Raw genomic sequence first — 12751 nt, forward strand, 5'->3', positions numbered from 1 at the left:
TGGAGGAGTCTGTACCAGTTTGAGATTGAAAGAGTAGATGAGAGCCAGAAAGTCAGTTGCCTGTGGTTTGCCAATGTGAATGTTCATGTCTCCCATGACAATTAGTGGTGTGCCATCATCAGGAATGTCAGAGAGAATCATGTCCATTTCAGAGACAAACTCAGCTATACTGCCACCCGGAGAGCGGTAAATGACCAGAATGTATGCAGTGATGGGTGTAGAGACCTTTACTGCGTGATACTCAAGTGATGAGCAGTTAGCCATAGGACGGACAGAAGTTAAGTTCCACTTTTTAGAAATAAGAATGCCCATTCCACCTCCTCGTCCAGCTGAGCGAGGTGTTTGGGTAAATTCTGCATTGACAGAAAGGGCAGCTGGTGTAGCTGTGTTTTCTGGACGGATCCAGGTTTCAGTCAGGGCTAGGACCTGAATGTCAGAGAGATTTATCAATGAACTGATGATTCTGTTTTGCTCACTGCAGACTGACAGTTCCAGAGACCAAAGGTAACAGAGGGTGTGACTGACGTGCATGCCATTGGAAAGGACAGGTTTTGCGGATTGCGGTGTCTATGGGTGACACGCCTTGGTCTGCACCCATATCTGACAGGGATGGGTTTGAAGCACATTGTGCGTTAATATAGTTGTGAGGAGGTTTAAGCTCGTGCCCTTGCTCGGTGGACTCGCACAGGTAGACTCGCAGGTCTTTACCCTCAGTGGTCTTAACCCGACGTGGGCTGACGCTCGCTGACGCTTCAGCGCACCATGTGTGGTAAAGTACCTGGAGCCGACACAGCTGAGCTCACTTTGCTTGATTGCACCCAGCTGAAACCGCATCTATCTGCTTTGCCCTGAACAGTACACAGTGGGTGTGAAAAAAATAAACTCATGAAACAGGTCTGGACAAAAATGATGGTACCCTTAACTTAATATTTTGTTGCACAACCATTTGAGGCAATCACTGCAATCAAACGATTCCTGTAACTGTCAATGAGACTTCTGCACCTCTCAGCAGCTATTTTGACCCACTCCTCATAAGCAAACTGCTCCAGTTGTCTCAGGTCTGAAGGGAGCCTTTTCCAGACGGCATGTTTCAGCTCCTTCCAAAGATGCTCAGTAGGATTTAGGTCAGAGCTCATAGAAGGCCACTTTAGAATAGTCCAGTGTTTTTCCTCTTAGCCATTCTTGGGTGTTTTTAGTTGTATTTTGGGTCATTGTCCTGTTGCAAGACCCATGACCTGTGACTGAGCCCACGCTTTCTGACACTGGCCAGCACATTTCTCTCTAGAATCTCTTGATAGTCTTGAGATTTCATTGTACCTGCACAGATTCAAGACACCCTGTGCCAGATGCAGCAAAGCAGATCCAGAACATAACAGAGCCTCCTCCATGTTCCACAGTAGTGACAGTGTTCTTTTCTTCATATGCTTCATTTTTCCGTCTGTAAACATAGAGCTGATGTGTCTTGGCAAAAAGTTCCATTTTTGTCTCATCTGTCCATAGGACATTCTCCCAGAAGCTTTGTGGCTTGTCAGCATGTAGTTTTTTTTTATGATTTGTTTTCAGCAATGGAGTCCTTCTTGGTCGTCTCCCATTAAGTCCACTTTGGCTCAAACAACGATGGATGGTGCGATCGGACACTGATGTTCCTTGAGCTTGAAGTTCACCTTTAATGTCTTTAGAAGTTTTTCTGGGCTCTTTTGTTACCATTCGCATTATCCGTCTCTTTGATTTGTCATCAGTTTTCCTCCTGTGGCCACGTCCAGGGAGGTTGGCTACAGTCCCATGGATCTTAAATTTCTGAATAATATGTGCAACTGTAGTCACAGGAACATCAACCTGCTTGGAGATGGTCTTATAGCCTTTACCTTTAACACGCTTGTCTATAATTTTCTTTCTAATCTCATGAGACAACTCCTTCCCTTTGCTTCCTCTGGTCCATGTTGAGTGTGATACACACCATGTCATCGAACAGCACAGTGACTACCTGTAGCCCTATATCTAGGCCCACTAACTGATTACAAGATTGTAGACACCTGTGATGCTAATTAGTGGACACACCTTGGATTAACATGTCCCTTTGGTCACATTATTTTCAGTCTTTTCTAGGAGTACCATCATTTTTGTCCAGGCCCGTTTCATGAGTTTATTTTTTTTAAATAATTCTGTTGAAGCATGGTTGAAAACCAATGTCTGACTTTCATTGGTTAAATTTCATAGATTTTTTTTTAATTATTACTTTTGTCAGATTCAAGTTATTTCTGTGACCATTGTGAGTTTTTCTTTCATTAACCGAAGTGTACCAAGAATTTAGTCCACATCTGTATCTTTGCAGATGACAGACCCTCACCATCTAGAAGCTGTGAGATTCTCATCCTGCTTTCTGTCTGTTCACCTGATGCTGATATTCATCACATATTGTTCCTTCTGTGTTTAGAAGGAAGCAGCTTCACAGCTTTAAATTCATCCTTTACCTTTTAGTTTGTGTTTCCTGAAAATTTTATCCTTCTTTGTCATAAGCATTTCATTTTATAAATATTAAGAAATATTTTAACTTTGCTGGCCAATGATTAACATTTTAAATCGCATTTAATGGCATGAAATGTTCCAATTTATCATGATTAATAATAATCATACTGTTACACACAAAATTTCATTTTCCTTTAAGAGAAGGTCTACCGCTACATGAAGAAAACGCAGTAAATTTTGGTTTACAAACACTCAACCAGCGTTGCGCAACATCCGGCTCTGGAGCTGCAAGTGGCTCTCCAGACCTTCCACATGGTTCTTAATACATGGCTAAAAATGCTATCTGTCTACTGTAAACGTTTTTCTTTATTTTAAAACCTAAAAATAGAAATAAAAATGTGGTTCTTCAAAGATGACAGAAAATTTCCTAGATATTTATCAAAATTTATAAGTTGTCTTTTTTCCGAAGCTCTTGTAACATTTGCGTCTCTAAAGGACTTTTATTAAGCTGGCTGTGGGAAAAATGGCTCTTTGGATTGGAAAGGCTGCAGACCCCTGCACTAAACACATAAACAGACGTAGCAGCAATTTTCTCTTTAAACAGTTAAAATATTTAACTGTACACAGACATGGAGGAAGAGTCATGGACTGCAAGCCTCTGCGTGTGGTTTCTTTGTATTCAGAGCCAGTGAGAAGAATTTTGAGGGGGAAAAAAAAAAAAGCTGCATCAATGCACAATTAAGAAATTAACAGCGCTAATTAATTAATGCACGTTAATGCTTTATTGTCGCGTTAACGTGCCCGGTGCTACTATTAATATCTGGACACCTCAGGGCACCACCAAGCTCCTTCTCTTAATGGAAGCAAGGAAAACCATAAACGTCCTACACTGAAAAAAAAACAACTGATACATTTTACTTGTAAAATTCTTGTAACAATTTGCACAAGAAATAGTCATCTAGTGACAAATACAAATTATTGAAAATAACCAAGTATAATGTACATAAATTGTACAATTCCCTTTCCTTGTTTTTATGTAAAAATTACTTGCTTAAATTATTTTTCATTAAAGTTATTCTTACTTAAACTATTTAAGTCTATTATATTTTTCAAAAAGGAGTCATCAAAATATTAAGTAAATCTTTAAAAACTATTTTAGTGAGTATATTTTAAGCATTTTTTTTAAGTTACATTTTTTCCATATAATTAATTAAATGTCACTGATTATTTTCTGATGAATCTTAATAAATTTCTTCTGTGCATTTAATATTCATAATAACACCATCACATTTCAACTATTTATTTTGGAACACATGGCAAACACCTTTGCGTTGTATATCCAGGGACATCCATAAACATATAGTATCTGATATTTAAAAAAAAAAAAAAAAAAAAACTGACATGTTCCAGTAGTGGAAAATCTGTCTTCACTGAAATTGTGAAATTACAGCTTATTAAAGATCTTTTTAAGTAAGCACAAAGTCTTAAATGGTATAAATGTAGAGCAAATAAGAAAAAGCAAGAGGACTCCCCATGTCACCAAATCAGCCTGAGAAACAAAATTCTAGCCCTTTGCCACGTCCCAAAGGATCGAAGGAGGAACAGATAAACTAACAGTTTTATACGAACCGATGACAGCTGCACGCTTCATGGTTCTGGGAAAAGATTATGTCAATACTGTCCCATCACTTACTCAAGTTAAACTACTAAAACATACCATGAGTATACAAAACAAGCACAACTGACATTAAGTGCTTTGAGTGTAGCCAGATGTGGAGAGGGGGGTTATGTTTGAGACACAGAAACACATTAAATTCATCACACAAACAAAAAGGTGAACAAATACCATTTTGATCAAACCCACCTGACTGAGCTTGTGCAGAAATGGTTTAGGTTTGGTCCAATGACTCCCCCCTTTGCTTCCATTAAGCCAACCATTTTTGTACTGATCCAGTTTCAACATGGTCTGCTCCAGGTAAATTTTGGTGATTCTACTGATCTCTTCATTAATCTGAATAAAGATAAAGAAAGAAATAAAAAGCAGAAGAAAAAGTTATTAATTGTACACAATGAGTACAATATACGCTGCACATTTTCATTGTTTTGCATATTAAAAGCACATGCTTGTGTTTGTTAATCAAAAACTAGATTTAAATGGTAAAAAGACAGTTCTTATACAACACTTTTATGCCCAATCACATAAATTATACACTGAAAATTAATTTACTGCAGCTTCGTAAAACAAAGCAGGTCATCTCTCCTTTAAATCATTTGCAGCTGCAGTCTCACTAAGAGATGGTTTTCTGTTAACTAGTTTTATTGTGTCTTTGTCTTTAACCTCATTTATGGATGTTAGAGTGAAGAACTGGTTATCAAAATCTTTGTCCATGTACATAATAAAATGCCCCTCAAGTTGAAAGTGATCCTGTGCAGCCGCCAACAGTTGATCCACTGTGCTTGGATTTCCATCTACAGTAACTTGAATTCGAGTTTCTTTGAGGATAACATGTAGCTGAACAGGAGGAGACATCTTTACCAAAGAGTTAGAAAGAAAAGTAAGGCAAGAAAGAAAAATTTTTTTGGAAGCACCATTTGGAATTTTGTGAATTTGAGAATCCGTTTGTCCATGTGCATTAATTTGAACTTATGTGCCTTTCTCACAGGATTTCCTGGTGTTAAAGTCCCTAGGTTGCATAGTCATTTTTATATTTTTTATTTTAAATTATTTACTTAAAAACCCAAATGTACCGCTCGCTACACATAGCTTTCCTTAAGCTTAACTTAAACTTGTTGCCAAAAATATCAACGACATGAAATGAATGACGTCTAACTAGTTAGAACAAACAAGAAGAAAAAACAGCGACCAGCAGGTACAGAGGTCCCTTCCCCTCGTGGCTCGGTCATGCTACATATCTTTAATGCAGGCACAAACTTAGGTTCTCTGGATGCATGTCTGCACATCCTGACAAAACTTTGTTCTTCCCTTACTTTTCTGGACTCGACTATGACTCTTAAACTTCTGAGTTCTTTGTTCTAAGTTTGGAGGCGGTCCACGCCCACAAGGAAGTGTAGCTTACTCTCTCCAGCCAATGGGAGCTTGGTTGGAGGTCAGATAATCAGCTTAGTGTTAAGCTCTTCTGATTTTTTTTTTTTTTTTTTTGTGGTGTCAGATTAAACATCTGTGAAAACATCTGTGAGTTATAAGATGTCAATCATTAAACTGATGCACATTGTAATGGAACATTGATCAATCATTCAAACACAATAAAGTAAAACACAACAAGAATTTATAAACAAGGCTTATAAGCAAAATAATTCAGAGAATATTGCTATCTCTTCCCAGGTCTCCTCAGAAATACTTCTGATAAACAGTATCTCACACGCTTTTCAGAGTTTTAAACACATCTAGAATGTTAAGGCGAGTCTTTGTTATCAGATCTGCAGAGGTCCAAAGATGATGATCTGTTCTGTGTCACAGTGGGGGTAAAACCTGTGGGGAAGACGATCTGAGATGAGATCAGTTTTTTTTTTATGAGAGGGGGCAAGGGAGACGTTGATGTCCAGGTCTTCAGTTTTAGGGTGAATGTCAACCCATAAGTAACAGGGCCGGTTGACTTCTGAGTGAATGAAGTTGTTAGTTTCAGGTCAGCAACCATTAAAACTCAAACAAAAGATTTGTGTTTCAAGTGAAACTCTTCATTTGAGCCATTATTCAAATAGAAGTTTTAAGTGTCCTCTCCTGGCCTGGGAATGGGTCGACCTGTTGAGACATCAGCTTCTTAAGCAGTTTAAGTGTCTGTCATGAGATGGTTGGTTGGGCTGGGGATCTTCAGTCAGGTGCACGAGGGAAGATCCAAATAGGCTGAGGTGCTGCCCATACTCCACCTGCAGCTGAAAGCAAGCCATTCAAAAGATTCAATTTGAAAGATCCCCAGCTCAGCCAACCAGCCCATGACAGTGTCTTCCTCTCCCTCCTTGGGGAGAAGTCCATCTGAGAAAATAAGTGAATGAAACATTAAAAAAATGAAGTTGAGATGTGTGTAAATCTCTGGTTCGTTGTTGATCCATGGACTACTGCTACAGAAATCAAAGATCATGATCCTTACATAGTGCTTTCACACAGACGCGGTTCTGGTTCTGGCTTTATTCTAGAGTATCAGAGCCTAGGTGCTGAATTCTACACCATTTACCGGGTTTGCTGGTTGATGACCAGTCACACTACAGCTCCAAAGATGGCCTGACCTCTGTCAAACTCTTCTTTCACTGATTATTTGAGAAGACATCAGTGTTTCTAGATTGCTCTTCAGATATGGCTTCTTCTTTGCATGATAAAGCTTTAACCTGCTAACTCTGCAGAACATTTTCCTGAAATTGTTTCACAATCTATCGACCCTGTTTGTCTCAGATTGGTGCACCTCTGTCCATCTTTACATCTGGGAGATTCTGCCTCTCTGAAATGCTCCTTTTATACCCAGTCATGTTACTGACTTGTTGACAGTTAACCTAATTAGTTGTCAAATGCTCCTCCAGGTGTTTTTAATTTGTACCAGTTCATTTTCCAGCTTTTTTTTTTCTGTCCTGTCCAGTATCATGACATGCAGAACCGTGGTCTGTGTGCCAACTTGTGCCGGACAGGTTTGCTATATCAAGGGAGGCATCTCAGATATACTCTACCAGTCAAAAGCCTGGACACCCTCTCCCCTCCCCCCATTGGATTTAATGGGAAAGTTGGTGCAAACTCTCCACCAGCACTGCATAGCTGCCCTTGATATTTTAGATTCTTTTTATTATTATTTTATTTGTATTCTTTTTTCATTTGCTCTGATAACTGACATATTAATGTCAAACCTGACAGGTAAACAAAGAAAACAAAAGAGAGTGAAAAACAAAGGTAAAAAGAGACGGGTAAAGAGACAAAAAAATAGAAACAAAACGTGGAAAGAAAAACAGACTGGGCTGCCACAATCACAGCACTGATTACAACAACAATATAAAAAGTTTCAATGCTAGAAAAAGGACTACATAAAGAAAATAGGAAAATACAAGAAAATAAAGGAATAGACACAACTCGACATCCAGCTGCTACATCTAGACCTGAAGCAAACAGAAAGTTTCATATAATCTTCATGAGAAAGCGCAACAGAGAGACGTACAGACAGACAGCAGTAACAACCAGCCGAAAGCAGATGGAGACAGGAGCAGCTCAGGGTGCAGTTTGCATCTGAAAAATATGGGACCCAAACAGTTTCATCATATCAATTCTACACAAAAATATAAAAACTGTCTATCTTAACCACAAAAACACGTTAGTGTCATACAATACTTTTTCTTTGTTTCCCAAGTGATTTACTAAAAGTACCTCAAATTAGCCGATTTCATTTAAGAGATGTGACTTTACCTACTGATGGTCGTATGCTGCCGGTCCAGTGTCAGGGCTCCAGACTAACTTTTTTCACGTGGAGCAAAGTGGCCCCTAACTTAAATTTTTAGGAGCGCAAACAGAAAATTTAGGGGCGCATACTGAAATCGCCTTACATAGCAAACATTCACATTTCCTCTCATTTTCACTGTATTAGTGATAAATACTTGAACAATACATTCGGAAATTACAATGTTTACAATTCACTTTTTCTTTTTGCAGTTGACATAAAAAAACGCATCTTATTGGTTGCACTAATACTAAACAAGTAGACATAAAACTTGTCAAATCGAATTTTATTTGATTCGCTTTGTAGTCGAAGCAGAACGGCAACTTTGTCCCCACCATCCCCCACAGGGCATGGTACGACTGGTCCATGTAGTTCCTGGAAATAAACAGCTTCAGGGACTGATGCTCCTTGATGCTCCTCTCCAGCCACTGTTCCCACTCCTCAGAAAGAAAAGTAGCTATTGGCTGTCCTAAAAGTCGCTAGAAGTCGCTAATTAGCATAATCAGCCTGGTACATATAGTTGTAATGGATGCTGCCATAAAGAGGGATGTGGTGGGAAAGACAAAAATTGATAAAAAGACAACCAAATAAATGTTTAGAACAGTAAAAAAAAAAATAATACATAAATAAATAATGAAAAAATTATTAAAATAAATTAATTCTGTCAATATTTTCTTTATTTTTTAGCTCAGTTTTTTTAAGTGTATTTTTTTTAATTAGATGTCTGTAACATGTCACAGCACTTTAAACTTTTTAAACATTTTTGTCCGCACTCTTCATTAATAGACATTACTCTGATGGTAAACCAGCGCAGGATCATCCAGCAGCAGCTTTGTACGTTTCATTTTCAACCTGGTCATGAGGTGAACGTCTTCTGCTCTGAATACAGCTGCTGTGGCGAGAAGACCAAGCCTCGTATGGGTGCTTTTGGACGGGGGAGGGGGTCTGCGTAGCTCCTGCTCCGCATTGGGAAGAGTAAACTAGTCGCTTTAAAAAAAAAATTAAAAAAGGTCACTAGAGGGGTCTGAAAACTTGCTAAATATAGCAGCAAAGTAGCTAAGTTGGCAACACTGAGGAATAATAAATTCCCTCAAGACCTGCCTTTTTCCACACATAAGCCAATCACAGTTGTCACACACACATTGGCTGTCGTCTTCTTCGTTGGTGTTTGTCTTGAGGTTAGTTTGAATTGGCAAACCAGCAGCTAATTTGCATATTACTATGAACTACTGGGCTGAAGAGGGGAGCAGATGTGTGTTAGCAACAAATTAAATTAAATTATAACTACTACAAGAAAAAGACCAGCAAATGTATTGGTTGCTATTGCACGAGAAGATTCACTTTTATATGATTATGATCAGATATGAAGATTTGAAATGCTGATGTCAGTCCAACAACCAGCTGAATGAGCTGTTTTCTTTGTTGATAGGGCCAACATGTCTGACAAGGCCTCAGAAGAGAAAGCAAATCTGGCAAAGAAGTTGGCTGAGCAAAGGGCCAAAGGAGTAGAGGGCATTCCTACCACAGCTAAGGTGAGAAATCCACAGCATGCACTGCCTTTGTACAAGAAGAAAACTGAAAGATAAGCTGATGTGTCCCTCCACCATCTCACATTTCTACTATTTCTGTGCAAACCTGCAGCTGAAAATTGATGAGTTTGAATCTAATGTAAATGAGATCAAAGATCCATTCCCTCCAGCAGACTTTCCAGGTAAAACCTGATGCTTCCATGTTCATTTTCAGTTCATCACACTCTGATCAGAGAATAAAGGTATGTGCTGTCTTTCTGTTGAAAAGGTGATGATGAGGAGGAGGACCCTGACATTCCAGAAAGTCCCAGACCTCGTCCGATGGCAGATCTACAGTTGAAGGAGGAAGCGGTGCCGATGCCGGAAGCCAGCTCGTTTTTTATTTTTGGACCTCAGAACAAGTAGGATGCTGGTCATCTCTGTATTTTATAATAATGACATGAAACTTATGTGGAAGCAAAGATGTGCATCAGTGATACAACAACCAGCTCTGAATGCAGCAGAGCTTCAGGGAAAATCACAAAAAATCAATCATGAGTAAAAAACTAGTTTCATGCTATGTGTTGATGTCTGAAGTCCCTTAATTTTTCTATTTTGTTTCAGTAAAGATGTTGATTTGAAAACAATTAGGGGCTCCAGAGAATGGAACCTGGTCCAGGTTCTTAACCGACAGATGTCCAACTGTCCAAAACTCAATCTAGTTTGTTGTGTAAAACTGTCAAATGATTTACTGCATCAAAACTCCAAGACATGTGTTGGTATTTTTGGATCATTTTTATATATAAAACTGCCTGTAAAACCGAACACACTAACCCTACACATTACCCTACACACTACGACTACACACTAACTCTACACACCAACCCTACACACTACCCTACACATTAACTCTACACACTACCCCTACACCCTCCCCCTACACACTAACCCTACACACCAATCCTACACATTACCCTACACCCTCCCCCTACACACCAACCCTACACACTATCCCTACCCACCAACCCTACACCCTCCCCCTACACATTACCCTACCCACTACCCCTACACCCTAACCCTACCCACTAACCCTATACATTACCCCTACACACTATCTCTACCCACTAACCCTACACATTACCCTACACACTACCCCTACACACTACCTATAACCCTACCCCTACACACTACCCCTACACACCAACCCTACCCACCAACCCTACACACTACCTCTACACACCAACCCTACACATTACCCTACACACTACCCATACCCACTCCCGATAATCCCAACCCTACACACCAACCCTACACACTATCCTACACATTAACTCTACACACTACCCCTGCACCCTCCCCCTACACACTACCCCTACACACCAACCCTACACATTACCCCTACACACTACCCCTACACACCAACCCTACACATTACCCTACACACTACCCATACACAATACCTATAACCCTAACCCTACACACCAACCCTACACACTAACCCTACACATTACCCTACACACTACGACTACACACTACCCTCACACACTAAACCTCCGTTGTACATATTAAGGGCCATCCCAAATCACGCAGTGTGGATGGTGAGTGGGACGTTCAGCCCTCAAATAGCGAGTCTGCAATGCTCCACACACTTACAACGAAGTTTGCAGCTGGTGTAACGGCGAAATAACCTCCAAATATGAGTTCCGTATGTGTCCTTTATGTTTGTCTCACTGACAGAACATCACAAAAGGTTTAGGAAGATAAAACAAAACCAGCAAATCGGATGTTGATGCTGCTTTTTTATTTGATTTAAGCACAATTAGCGATCTTGCATTCATTCATTTGTTTGACTGGAAATGTTGAATGATAATTGGGTTGAAAGATTTATCCTTCCAGATTTGAATTTAAATCCCACACTGTTTAAAAAGTATAGAAAACACCTAGGTTGATTCTGGTTGAAAGTTTTTGTTTGTTTGTTTGTTTGTTTGTTTGTTTTTTTAATTGACCAAATGAAAATACAAATTCACAAGGAGGATAATAATAATAATACAGATGAATGTTACAGTGTAAAGGTTAAAAAAGTATAACATTGGGGGATTCATGAATCAAAAACCGAACAAAAACTTAAAGTAAAACAACTGGTGCGAAACAAACATTTTATCAGGCATTTAAATTCTACATAAAAAAGAGCAGCAAAATAATGAAATAAAACAAGTTATAATTTAGAATAACAGAAGATGGGAACATTGAAATACTTGTGGAATTACTTAAAATTATTTGAGGTATATTGTATCTCCTGCCATTATAACGGTTGCTGAATTTATGATGTTTCAGGGACAGTAAAACAAAGACAAGGCAGCCAGTATAGCTCTGTAATTTATGCAATGGCCATTTTACTTAAATGAAATTTGGGCTTCTTTGTGTTGCCATGGTGATGAGTGCTTTCCTTTTCCGTTGGAAGGGAGGGGGCGTCCCATTCCTGCCCACCTTATTTATACCTTCCTCCTCCAATTAAAGTGCCCTGCCCAGCTGCAAGTGTGACTTCATAGTGAAGGGGTAGTGCCCTTAAACCAAGGGGTGGAGAAGGGTTAGTTTGTAAGGGCCGGTTTGGGATTGAGCCCAAGACTGCTTTGACACTACAGACTTGGAAGTGTTCAAGTGAGCAGCCACACAGACATTGAGGAGTTCACAGACAGTGTCACTTCCTAAATCAGGAAATGCATAGATAATGTAACCCCCCTTCACACACACACACACACTGTCATCACCAGAGCTAACCAGAAGCCTTGGCTGACAGGAGAGGTCTGCAGGCTGCTGAGGGCCAGGAATGCTGCCTTCAGAGCTGAGGGCATGAGAATATCAAGTGCCAACCTGTCCCGAGGCATCTGGAAAGGCTTGCCGGAGAAGGTTGGAGAAGCTGCAACCATTCTTAGCAGCACTTACAACCACAGCCACCAAAGATCACGGAATCACTCCAAGCTAGTGTAGCAATGTTAGCTTGATTCAGCAGGCAAGTTTACACATGGCAGAGCCTAAGAGCTGATTAGCTGGCACAGAGGTTAGAAATACCCACCTCATTAGCAAAGTTAAGGGAAGATGTGAGGAAAAGTAAAAATGTGAGGAAAAATAAATGTGTGCATTAGGAAAAGTGGAAATGTAGGAAGGTAAAAATAAATGCATAAATGAATAAAGGTGGAATTAATGGATATGGAATTTAATAAAATGGACAGGAAAAAATAAATGTGAAAAAAAAAAAAAAGTGTAAAAATAATAAATTGCTGTGGAAATAAAAATATGAGAATAAAAATAAAGTTGGTAAAAAAAACTAGATGAATAAATGGATAAACT

The 12751-nt window shown here is 39.4% G+C and overlaps 1 protein-coding gene across 4 annotated transcripts in view; it reads left to right on the forward strand.

Moving 5' to 3' along the window:
• LOC121636407 (dihydropyridine-sensitive L-type skeletal muscle calcium channel subunit alpha-1-like) overlaps positions 1-12751 on the forward strand; it is a 145053-nt gene that overhangs the window by 79708 nt on the left and 52594 nt on the right. For all 4 annotated transcript variants that reach the window (XR_006009721.1, XM_041979904.1, XM_041979905.1 and 1 more), the window contains 3 exons: positions 9325-9427; positions 9537-9606; positions 9693-9825. Coding sequence is in view for 3 of the 4 variants with exons in the window: in XM_041979904.1 (XP_041835838.1) it covers positions 9325-9427; positions 9537-9606; positions 9693-9825 (306 nt within the window). In the remaining variant the exon portion in view is untranslated. The remainder of the gene's footprint in view (positions 1-9324; positions 9428-9536; positions 9607-9692; positions 9826-12751) is intronic.

This window comes from Melanotaenia boesemani, chromosome 3 (genome assembly GCF_017639745.1).
Source record: "Melanotaenia boesemani isolate fMelBoe1 chromosome 3, fMelBoe1.pri, whole genome shotgun sequence".
Classification (NCBI taxonomy): Eukaryota; Metazoa; Chordata; class Actinopteri; order Atheriniformes; family Melanotaeniidae; genus Melanotaenia; species Melanotaenia boesemani.